The 10,960-nt window shown below is 61.0% G+C and overlaps 2 protein-coding genes across 3 annotated transcripts in view; both read left to right on the forward strand.

Moving 5' to 3' along the window:
* Positions 1–5,734, forward strand: part of PSMD3 (proteasome 26S subunit, non-ATPase 3) — a 6,038-nt gene extending 304 nt beyond the window's left edge. The window contains exons 2-12 of one of the 2 annotated variants that reach the window (XM_041426539.1): positions 613–803; positions 2,377–2,514; positions 2,658–2,794; positions 2,884–3,074; positions 3,241–3,344; positions 4,074–4,188; positions 4,402–4,521; positions 4,597–4,700; positions 4,900–5,055; positions 5,150–5,200; positions 5,285–5,734. In XM_041426539.1, coding sequence (XP_041282473.1) covers positions 613–803; positions 2,377–2,514; positions 2,658–2,794; positions 2,884–3,074; positions 3,241–3,344; positions 4,074–4,188; positions 4,402–4,521; positions 4,597–4,700; positions 4,900–5,055; positions 5,150–5,200; positions 5,285–5,362 — 1,385 coding nt within the window. In that variant the 3' untranslated portion in view covers positions 5,363–5,734. Of the gene's footprint in view, positions 1–612; positions 804–2,376; positions 2,515–2,657; positions 2,795–2,883; positions 3,075–3,240; positions 3,345–4,073; positions 4,189–4,401; positions 4,701–4,899; positions 5,056–5,149; positions 5,201–5,284 lie in introns of both variants that reach the window. The other variant, XM_041426538.1, reaches the window with a different exon arrangement.
* A 2,333-nt stretch (positions 5,735–8,067) lies between these two features.
* CSF3 (colony stimulating factor 3) lies at positions 8,068–9,936 on the forward strand. Its single transcript, XM_041426584.1, has 5 exons — positions 8,068–8,083; positions 8,523–8,683; positions 9,013–9,120; positions 9,249–9,395; positions 9,766–9,936. Exons 1-5 carry the CDS (start codon positions 8,068–8,070, stop codon positions 9,934–9,936), a joined length of 603 nt encoding a protein of 200 aa, XP_041282518.1.
* Positions 9,937–10,960: the final 1,024 nt, after the last annotated feature.

Genomic DNA, 10,960 nt, shown 5'->3' on the forward strand with positions numbered 1-10,960 from the left:
GGTGTTGGAGGAGGGGAATGGGGGGGATCAAGGAGGGGGCTCTGAGGGAAAGAGAAATGTGAGTGTAATGTAGGGGGACACTCTGGGGAAGGGGAGATGGGGGGCACCTTGTGGGGAAGGGAGAGGGGAGGTGTGTTTGGGGGGTGTCGCTGTGGGGAAAGGGATTTAGGGAAGGAAAGGGAGGCGGGAGCTGTGTTTTGTGTGCGGGAGACACTCTGGAGGAGGGTGTTTGGGGCAGTGTGTGAGGGAGAGGAAGGGTGAGGTTGGTTTAGGGCAGTCACTGAAGAGTGGGGGATGGAGTTGTGTTTGGGGCAGTCACTGTAGAAGGGAATTGGGGCAGCTCTGTGAGGGTGTCCCCTCTGCGGGGGGACAGACTGTGAGGGACAGGGGGGCTGCTGTAGTGGGACCCCGTGGGGGTGAGGAGGGAGAAAACTCTGCAAGGGCCTCCCCAGCCCCCCGCTCCAAACAGCGAGGGCAGGTGGGGTCACTGGGGACACCAAGGGCAGAGGGAGCTGAGAACAGCAGGACGGGGTGAGGGCACAGCCCTGGCTGTGCTCCGGGGTGCTGCTGGCAGAGGATTTGGGGTGAGGGGTGCCCGTGTGCCCCCCACAGACATCAAGGAGCACGTGAAGCAGCTGGAGAAGGCGGTGTCGGGGAAGGAGCCCCGCTATGTCCTGAGAGCACTGCGGGCTCTGCCCTCCACCTCCCGCCGCCTCAACCCCAACGTGCTGCACAAGGCCATCCACGGCTTCTTCACCTCCAACTGCACTGTCAGGGACTTCCTGCTGGGATTCCTGGAGGAGGTAGGGAAACCTGCTGCCCTCACCTCTGCCCTGCTCTGGTGACAGCCCCCAGCAGAGCTGCCCTGTGGTAGCAGCTCTCTGGCCACAGAGAGCAACCAACGACTTCCCCAGGCATTTTCCTGGGGAAAGCTGTGAGAAGATCAGAGAAAAGAATTGTTTCTCATTCTTATCTCCACTTGTTGCACCTGTTGTAGAATGTGTTGTGGAGATTGTGTACCAAAGGGTGATTTCTTGATTAGACACTGATGATGGTGTTTAAAGAGACTGACCAGTTAAGTCTTTAAAGGTGATGAGCTTCTTAATAAGCATAGTATAATACCCCACAGACATCAAGGAGCACGTGAAGCAGCTGGAGAAGGCGGTGTCGGGGAAGGAGCCCCGCTATGTCCTGAGAGCACTGCGGGCTCTGCCCTCCACCTCCCGCCGCCTCAACCCCAACGTGCTGCACAAGGCCATCCACGGCTTCTTCACCTCCAACTGCACTGTCAGGGACTTCCTGCTGGGATTCCTGGAGGAGGTAGGGAAACCTGCTGCCCTCACCTCTGCCCTGCTCTGGTGACAGCCCCCAGCAGAGCTGCCCTGTGGTAGCAGCTCTCTGGCCACAGAGAGCAAACAACGAAAGCTGTGAGAAGATCAGAGAAAAGAGATGTTTCTCATTCTTATCTCCACTTGTTGCACCTGTTGTAGAATGTGTTGTGGAGATTGTGTACCAAAGGGTGATTTCTTGATTAGACACTGATGATGGTGTTTAAAGAGACTGACCAGTTAAGTCTTTAAAGGTGATGAGCTTCTTAATAAGCATAGTATAATACAGTAGAATAAAACAATTGATCAGCCCTCTGCAATCACAGAGTCAATGCTAATTATTCCCCAGCTGGGAGCCTGCAACAACACTGCCCCAGCTCAGGGGTCCCAGCACAGGAAGGGTGTGGAGTTGTAGGAGTGAATCCAGAGGATAATCAAAGGGATGGAGCAGCTCAGCTGTGAGGAAGGACAGGGAGAACTGGGATTGTTCAGCCTGAAGAAGAGAAGGTTTAGGGGTGACCTAATTGTGGCCTCCCAGTATCTGAAGAAGCAACAGGAAGGATGGAGAGGGACTGTGTACAAAGAGCTTGGAGTGACAGGACAAGGGGAATGGCTTTCCACTGACAGAGGGTGGGATTAGATGGGATATTGGCCAGAAATTCTTCCCTGTGAGGGCAGTGAAGCACCAGAATGGATTTCCCAGGAAAGTTGTGGCTGCCCCATCGCTGGAAGTGTCCATGGCTGTGTTGGCCAAGGCTTGGAGCAGCCTGGTTTAGTGGAAGGTGTCCCTACCCATGGCAGGGTAGGGGTGGATTTGAAGGCTCCTCCAACCCAAAAAAGCCTGGAATTCCATGATTTTTTTCCCTCTCCAGGGAGCCTCTGGAGTAGTGCAGTGGGGTTTGGGGACACTGGGGACAAGCAGCCCCTCTGCTCAGCCACACATGTGAGCAGGGACAGGTCCCTGCAGTCCTGGGCTGGCTCCTGTCACACCTGGAGCAGAGCTGTCTCCACACGGGGACAGTGATCCCGAATTTCTCTCTCCCCTCAGTCCATGGACACAGAAGCTGAGCTGCAGTTCCGCCCACGGACGGGGAAAGCAGCCTCAGCCCCTCTCCTGCCAGAGGTGGAGGCCTACCTGCAGCTGCTGCTCGTCATCTACCTGATGAACAGCAAGAGGTACCCCGAGGTGAGACCCCTGAGCTGCTCCCCTGGCTGTGCCCCGTGCTGTGCCCTCATCCCAGCTGTGTGTGGTTGTTCCCCACATCGTGGGTGGTCTGTGCCCCTCCTGGGATCAATCCCCCTGCTCTGAGCTCCCTTGCTGTCCCTCAGGCTCAGAAGGTGTCCGATGACCTGATGCAGAAGATCAGCTCCCAGAACCGCCGGGCCCTGGACCTGGTGGTGGCCAAGTGCTACTACTACCACTCCCGCATCTACGAATTCCTCAACAAACTCGACGTGGTCCGGAGGTGGGATGGGTCCTGTGGGGGGCTGTCCCTGAGCTTGATCCCCTCCCTGTTTTCCTCCCTCTTCCCTGACTCCCTGTCCCACCCCGCAGCTTCCTGCACGCCCGGCTCCGCACGGCCACGCTGCGCCACGACGCCGACGGCCAGGCCACGCTCCTGAACCTGCTCCTGAGGAATTACCTCCACTACAACCTCTACGACCAGGCCGAGAAACTCGTCTCCAAGTCCGTGTTCCCCGAGCAGGCCAACAACAACGAGTGGGCTCGGTACCTGTACTACACAGGTGAGCGAGGCTCGGTGCCTGCCCTGCCTCCTGGCACCTCCGGTTCCTCAGAGAACCCCTTTGATCAGCTGGAGGTGGGGCTTCCAGGCAGGATTTGGAGCCCCATCCGTGTAGGTCAGGTTGGATTCACTGGGTGGCTTTCCCCACCCGCCCCGTGTGGGCGCAGGGCGGATCAAGGCCATCCAGCTGGAGTACTCTGAGGCACGGCGCACCATGACCAACGCCCTGCGCAAGGCCCCGCAGCACACGGCCGTGGGCTTCAAGCAGACGGTGAGTGAGGAGGGGGCAGGACCCCCCTGGCTTGGGTCTGAGACCCCTCGGGGTTGGGATCTCACAGGGCTTGGATGTAGGAGCTTCTGGGATGTCAGGTGCTATGGCATTTGGTTTGGGAACTCACAGGTTTGGGACCTTCTGGGATGTCAGGTGCTGTGGCGTTTGGTTTGGGAACTCACAGGTTTGGGACCTTCTGGGATGTCAGGTGCTGTGGAGTTTGGTTTGGGAACTCACAGGTTTGGGACCTTCTGGGATGTCAGGTGCTATGGAGTTTGGTTTGGCACCTCCCAGGTTTGGGACCTTCTGGCATGTCAGGTGCTGTGGAGTTTGGTTTGGCACCTCCCAGGTTTGGGACATTTTGGGATGTCAGGCCCCGTGGAGTTTGGTTTGGGACCTCCTTGGATGTCCGGCCCCAAGGAGTCAGGTCCCCTGGGATTTCGGACTTCCCAGGGTCAGGTCCAGGACTCCCCAGGGCTGGGCTCCATGGGGATGGTTTTGGGACCAGGGTGTTGGGCCCTGCAGGGATGACAGGTGCAGGACCTCCCAGGTTTGGAACTTCCCAGGGACAAATCTGTGACCTTCCAGGCCCCACAGGGACAAGAATGGGTTTGGGATCTCCTGGAGTTTTGTGCCCCACGGGGATGGTGCAGGACCTGTTGGAGGGCACAGGGGCAGGGATGGTTTCAGGCCTCATGGGAACTCACTCAGAGTCTTGCTCTGCCCCAGGTGCACAAGCTGCTCATCGTGGTGGAGCTGCTCCTCGGGGAGATCCCAGACAGGCTCCAGTTCCGGCAGCCCTCGCTCAAGCGCTCGCTCATGCCCTACTTCCTGCTGACCCAGGGTATGTGTGCCCACCCCTGCCTGCCCTTCCTGCAGGGTCAGGGGATCATGGAACGTCCTGAGTGGGAAGGGACCCAGTGGGAATTCTCTTCTCCGCTTGTTGGGAATTGGGTGCAGATGCCGCTTGGGAAGGAGGAGAAGGAGGAAGTCAGCCAGCCCTGACTCGCTTTCCCCAGCCTTTCTCCTTCCCCCATTCCATCCTTCTTCCCTCCAGCCGTCAGGACGGGGAACCTGGCCAAGTTCAACCAAGTCCTTGACCAGTTTGGGGACAAGTTCCAGGCCGATGGCACCTACACCCTGATCATTCGGCTGAGGCACAACGTCATCAAGACAGGTAGGAGGGTGTTTGGGGACCCCCACCAGGCTGGGCAGGCCTGGGGGGCTGCATCCCCTGCCCTTCTCCCTGCAGGTGTCCGCATGATCAGCCTCTCCTACTCCCGCATCTCCCTGGCTGACATCGCCCAGAAGCTGCAGCTGGACAGCCCCGAGGACGCCGAGTTCATCGTTGCCAAGGTACCAGCACAGGGAGTCCCATCCCTGTGGGATCCCAGGGTGCCCACAGCCCCCACCCCGCCCCGTCCCCCCTCACCCCTCCCTGCAGCACCGCCGGGTTTGGGTTGAGGCTCCTGCAGGGACGCTCAGGGCGCCACGTCCCCGCTCTGTGTGAGCCCTTGGGGACACCCCGTGCCCTGCCCCGTGCCCGGGCTCGCAGGCCATCCGGGACGGCGTGATCGAGGCCAGCATCAACCACGAGAAGGGCTACGTGCAGTCCAAGGAGATGATCGACATCTACTCCACGCGGGAGCCCCAGCTGGCCTTCCACCAGCGCATCTCCTTCTGCCTCGACATCCACAACATGTCCGTGAAGGTGAGCACAGCGTGTCCCCAGGTCCCTGCTGGGGACAGCACAGCATGGCCCAGGGCTGGCTCAGCTCTGAGCTCCTCCTCTTCTTTTTCTCCAGGCCATGAGATTCCCACCCAAATCTTACAACAAGGACTTGGAATCTGCAGAGGTGAGATCCCTGCAGCCACCACAGCCACGGGAAGGATGTGGCTCCTGTCCCCACCTGCCACCAACCTCGGCCTTTGCTTTCCAGGAGCGCCGGGAGCGTGAGCAGCAGGACCTGGAGTTTGCCAAGGAGATGGCAGAGGACGATGACGACGGTTTTCCGTGACCCTGGGCCCTGGCTGTACTTTTTTATTTGTCCCTTGGACAGATGGTGGCTGAGCAGGGCCCTCCGTCCCCCCCAGACCCCCTTTTATAAATCCCTGCATGTCTGTACTGTGGGAGGGGACACAGGGGGTTCCCTGGGCCCACACCCCCTGACCACCTGCACTTGTGGTGAGACCCCCTCCCCAATAAACATCCTTAAAAGGATCCCTGTGTTGACATCGGAGCCGATGCCGGGGGGCTGTGAGGGGAGTGGGGCTGGAGGGAGCAGGAGTGGGGTCTCCACTGGTGCCCTCCCAGCTCCCACAACAGCAGCGGGGTCAAACTTTGTTAAACTTCAGTTATGACTTTTAAAATAAAAGATGGAAAAACACCAGCCTGGGTGGCTCCTGCTGTGGGTTTTTTGGGATGGGGAAGGGGCATGGGCCTGGTTTGGGGTCTGCTCTCTCCCTGGGACTGGATCTGGTCAGGCCATCCTGGGGGACTGGAGCTTTGTTTCAATGGTGCTGGGAGTGGTCCCAGCAGCTCCAGGACAGTATCCCAGGACGATTCCATTGGGAAAGGCACAGAACCCCCTTTGTGCCCCACCAGCCCTGGGGGTGATGGGGACACGGGACATGCAGCCACTCCAGGTGGGTCCCATCAGCATCTGGGATGAGTTCTCTGAGAAAATCTGGGAATCTCCCAGCCACGCCCTTGCCGGGATGGCAGCCAGGGCTGCAGGTCAAGAGCGGGGCTGTCCCAGCCCATTCCCGCTCTGGGGGACACCAGGGAAGGCAAGAGCCCAGCTGGGGGGGCTGGCTCTGGGGACACAGGGACATCCCGGGAGCACTGGTCTGGTGGCAGATGTCAGGAAGGGGCTGAGGGTGCCCGGGTTGGGCCCTGGGAAGAGGAAGGGTGACCACGAGGCCGAAACAGCGGGGTGGGTGCCTGGAACAGGCCCTGGACAGAGCAGCTCGGGCCCCGTGGTGATGGGGGGGAGGGGGTTTGCTGGGCCACCTCCTTCCCCCACCCCCCAACACCCCCAGTTTCGGATTTGAAACCACTTCCTTCCTTGGAAAGCTGACAGGGCCTTTGGGCACTGATTCAACCCCCCCACGCCCCCAGCACAATTCCTGAAAGCACCATCCTGCTGAGAGGGCAGATCCGCTCTGGGGTGGTCCCGTGGGTGCTCAGACTGAGGGGACCGAGCCCCTCCATGGCTCTCCCTGGCTCCAGGGTGGGGACAGGCACAGCTGGGGGGCTGTTTCTCCCAAAAATCCCATGGACAGTCTCTGCTGCCAAGGTCCTCTCACACATCCGGAGGGCAGAACGTTTGGTGCTGCCAGGTTTGAAGGGAGGTCAGCAGTAGATTTTGGAGTTCACACCTGGCTGTGCCAGGAAGGTTCTGCTTGGTACTCGTGGATTGGCTGCAGCTGATGGGGATTTATTTCCCAACTGGAGAAGGGAACTTCCAGGACTTCCAGCTTCTGGGACTGGTGCTGTGGCTGTACCCCACAAACTGTTCCCCAAAAACTGCACCCCACAAACTGTACCCCAAAAACTGCACCCCACAAACTACCCCACTGGGTGTGTGGCATATCCCAGTGCCCACCAACATCTGCAACTTGCAGAGACCACGTTCTCTATCCCCATCCCTGTCCCCATCCCGGTCCACGCAGCCTCCAGGAGGGCAGCCATGGGACCCAGCCAGGGGTCAGGGGTGCAGAATGACCGTCTCGATCCCAATGCTGCCCTGGGTTCACCCTGTCCGGGGCTGTGAGGGGGGAGGATGCCTCCCGTGCCCTGGCCGGCCCGTGCCGGGCAGGAACCGGCCAGCTGGCACCCGGCCAGCAGATCCTGGAAGGGCTTGCGGGAACCGGCACGAGCCAAAATTCCCTCATCAACGCAGCCGGGCCGGGAGCAGCCAGTCCTGGCTGAGGGCTGCCCTGGAAGTCTGTTCCCCGTAGGGGCAGAGGGGGGGTTTGGCCCCTCGCGGGTGGGGTCAGCCCGGTGTGGCCGGTGCTTGGTGCGTGGTGACACTGGGCACAACCCGGCCCCACAGCGCCCAGCAGGGCAGGATCGGGCAGGATCGTGCCGCAGCCCTGGGCACGTGCCTGGACCAGGTCTCATCTTGGCCACCTCCAGCTGGTGCCACCACCATGAAGGTCACACCTCCAGCACCCACCCTGATGTCTGTGGCAGCTGACAGGGGGTGCTGCCCACGCGGGCTGGGCATGGGGACAACCCCATAGTGACAGCAGCAGCGAGAAGCCACCATCCCCTTGGCCGGTCACCTGCGAGTGACCCTGCGAGTGACCCTGCACATGACCCTGCTCCGCTGGGCACTGGCCCACCTGGCCAGCGTAGTGAGAGCCCTGCGAGCAGGTTAATGAGTCACCAAGGCACCACCTGCCCTGTCCCGGCACCAGCCTCCGCGCCTGGGCTCCACCGGGCGGCCGCAGCCACACCGAGGGGCACCGCTGCCCACCGGCCCCGGGAAAGCCCCGGGCTGTGGCCGCGGCCGAGCACCCGGTTCTCGAGATTTGCATGCTGTGATTAAGGCAGTGAAGCAATCGCGCTGTTGCCTCATCGGTGAGAATCCCCGAGGCCCGTGCGCTATAAATGCCACCCGATCAATGAGCACAGCCGGGCAGAGTGAGAGGAGCCGGGCCGGGCTGGGCAGGGCCGTGCTGCACAGAGGAGGAGACACCGAGCCGGGCACCCACCATGTGCTTCCTCACCCGTGAGTAGCCAGCACCCATGCAGCTCCCACTGCTCCCATTGCACCCGCTTCCCCTACTGCTCCCAAACCACCCCTAAAACCCACTTTGCCCACAGAACCCACTGCCCCCACAACCGCAGCACCCACTGCTCGCACTGCCCCCAAACCATCCCTAAAACCCACTCTGCCCACAGGACCCACTGCCTCCAGTGCCCCCACTGCACCCAGAGCACCCATAAACCCACCCTACCTGCACCCACACATCCAGAGCCCCCTGCTGCTGCCCTTGGCACCGGTCGGATGCTGGGAGCACTGGTCCCTCTCCCCTTTTGGGGTCTCTGCCCCTTCCCCAGGCCATGCTGCCGCTGCCACCATCCCCAGGGTGGTCCTGGTTGCTGAGCCCATCCCGGCTGAGGGGTCGGGGCTCCGTGGGGTGGACGCTGAGCCGCTGTCCCCACAGGTGGGCTGGCAGTGCTGCTGGCTGTGCTGCTGTGGCGGGCGCTGCATGGGGCACCACTGACCGAGCTCTCAGGGGACCAGGACTTCCAGCTCTTCCTGCAGAGGAACCTCGAGTTCACCCGCAAGATCCGTGGGGACGTGGCTGCGCTGCAGCGCGTGGTGGTGAGTCCCTCACTGCGGAGGGGGGATGGCGGCCACTGTGAGGTCACAGATAAGGTGACCCCCTCCCTGCCCTTATCGGCACCGCAGGGCCAGGAGCCAGCAGTGTCCCCTGCACTGCCCAAAGCTCAGCCCCGGGGTGTTGGGGCACCCACCGGGGACACGTGGTGACCTTCCTGGCTCACCTCCGTCCCTGTTACACTGTGTCCACTCCATCCCCTCCCTCCTCCTGGCTGGGCTGCACAGGGTCCCACAGCCCAGGGATGGGATGCTGGGGTGTCCTGGTGTGTCGAGGTCCTCTGGTATCCTCACCTTGTCCCCTTTGTCCGCAGTGTGACACGCTCCAGCTGTGCAAGGAGGACGAGCTGCAGCTGGTGCGGCAGGACCTGGACATCGCACAGGCGCCGCTGGAGCAGTGTCACCGCCGCACCTTCCAGGCAGTGAGTGCGGGCAGCCACCCCTGCCATGAGCTGCTCAGCTCTGTCACAGCTCGGGGGCACCCCAGAGCCTCCGTGTCTTGGTGGCCAGGCCATGCCCAGCCCCTCTGACCACGCCATGCCCACCACAGGAGACCTGCTTCAGCCAGATCCGAGCCGGGCTCCGCATCTACCACGGCTCCCTGGCCACCCTCCGAGCCCTCCTGCCTGGGCACGCTGGGCTGGTGGAGACCCTGCAGCTGGACATGGCCAACCTGTCCTCCAACATCCAGCAGCAGGTGAGGGGGCAAAGGGGGGACTTTGTGGGGACAGGTGGGTAAAGCAGGTGCTGCTTCCCAAAGGAGGGGTGGGCATGGTGGGGGCTGCATTCACAGGGATGGGTGGGCATGGCAGGGGCTGCATTCACAGGGATGGGTGGGCATGGCAGGGGCTGCATTCACAGGGATGGGTGGGCATGGCAGGGGCTGCATTCACAGGGATGGGTGGGCATGGCAGGGGCTGCATTCACAGGGATGGGTGGGCATGGCAGGGGCTGCATTCACAGGGATGGGTGGGCACGGTGGGAGCTGCATGCCTGGGAAGGGCACACTGGGGCAGAGGGGCATCTCCAGGCCTGGAGCTGATGCCTCTTCCTCTGCCTGGCTGCAGATGGAGGACCTGGGCCTGGCCACGGTGACCTACCCCACAGAGAACCAGGACCCCGTCCCCACCTTCTCCTCCCACTTCCACCACCAAGTGGGCGGCTTCTTCATCCTGGCCAACTTCCAGCGGTTCCTGGAGACGGCGTACCGGGCACTGCGGCACCTCACCAGCCTCTGACCCCTGTTTGTGGATGTCCCACCTGAGGGGCATCCCGGGAGCACCCCATTTCCTGCTTATTTAATATTTATGGCTATTTAATATTTATCTGTCTGGGGATGCTCCCCCGCCCGCGGCCCCGGGCAGGCGCCAGGGGATCCCGCGGAGGATCCGTGCACAGGTACCTGTGCAGCATCACCCTTGTTTAATATTTAAACACAAGCGTATCTCTGCTACGAGGTTCTGGAGCTGGGCTGGGCACCCACAGCTGCTGCTGGCACTGCCTGTGCCTCAGTTTCCCCATGGCTTGCACTGCTGGGGCTGCTGCATCATCCCACGGGAAAACACCTTCATCCCAGGATGAGGATGCTCCAGAGCAGCATCTCCCTGTCTGGGCTGCAGCCTGCAGGGACACATCTGATGGGTGTTATTTCTAGTAATTAATATTTATTAGCCATTAGGGAGAGAGAGGAGGGAAGATGGAAGAACCATAGGGATACAGCAGCCTCACGAGGATTTTTCGGGGAGCCTCAGCACTTTGGGGAGCTGCATCTCTGCTCTGTCCCCCTTCCCTGCTAAAATCAGAGTACTTATTGCAGTTTAACTTATTTGTGCCTGTCCATGGCCGGAAAGAGCCACTTGGACACATTCCCATCCTCCTGAGCCTGACGCAGCCCCAGTCCCGTGGTTGTGTGGGAGCTCTGGGCGTGGGGGGTTTTGTACTGTATTTATTGCTGCAGCTGGGTGAGCCCCAAGAAACACCCGCTTTTTTTCTATGTGATAAAAATGGAAATAAACTCTATTTTTGCACTCTCTCTCTCTGTTCCGCTGTCTCCTGCTTGCGTGGGAGGGAGGCAGAGTGGCCAGGGTGTGGGGACACAGGGACAGAGACACGGGGGATGAGGGAATGGGACTTTGGGGCACCATGCAGCTGCTGGTGTCAGCTCACAAAGATGAAACGCAGCCCCCCCAGTGCCCCCACCCCACGGGCTGAGCCCGCTGAGGGTCAGGAGGTGCTGTGGGATGGCCACTTCCTCCCACGCCT

The sequence above is a fragment of the Onychostruthus taczanowskii genome, unplaced genomic scaffold (genome assembly GCF_017590055.1).
Source record: "Onychostruthus taczanowskii isolate IOZ18803 unplaced genomic scaffold, ASM1759005v1 scaffold91, whole genome shotgun sequence".
Classification (NCBI taxonomy): domain Eukaryota; kingdom Metazoa; phylum Chordata; class Aves; order Passeriformes; family Passeridae; genus Onychostruthus; species Onychostruthus taczanowskii.

Coding starts and splice junctions, on each gene's coding strand:
- CSF3 (XM_041426584.1), top strand. Junction 8,684..9,012: donor CTGCGCTGCAGCGCGTGGTG/GTGAGTCCCTCA, acceptor CTTTGTCCGCAG/TGTGACACGCTCCAGCTGTG. Junction 9,396..9,765: donor CCTCCAACATCCAGCAGCAG/GTGAGGGGGCAA, acceptor GCCTGGCTGCAG/ATGGAGGACCTGGGCCTGGC.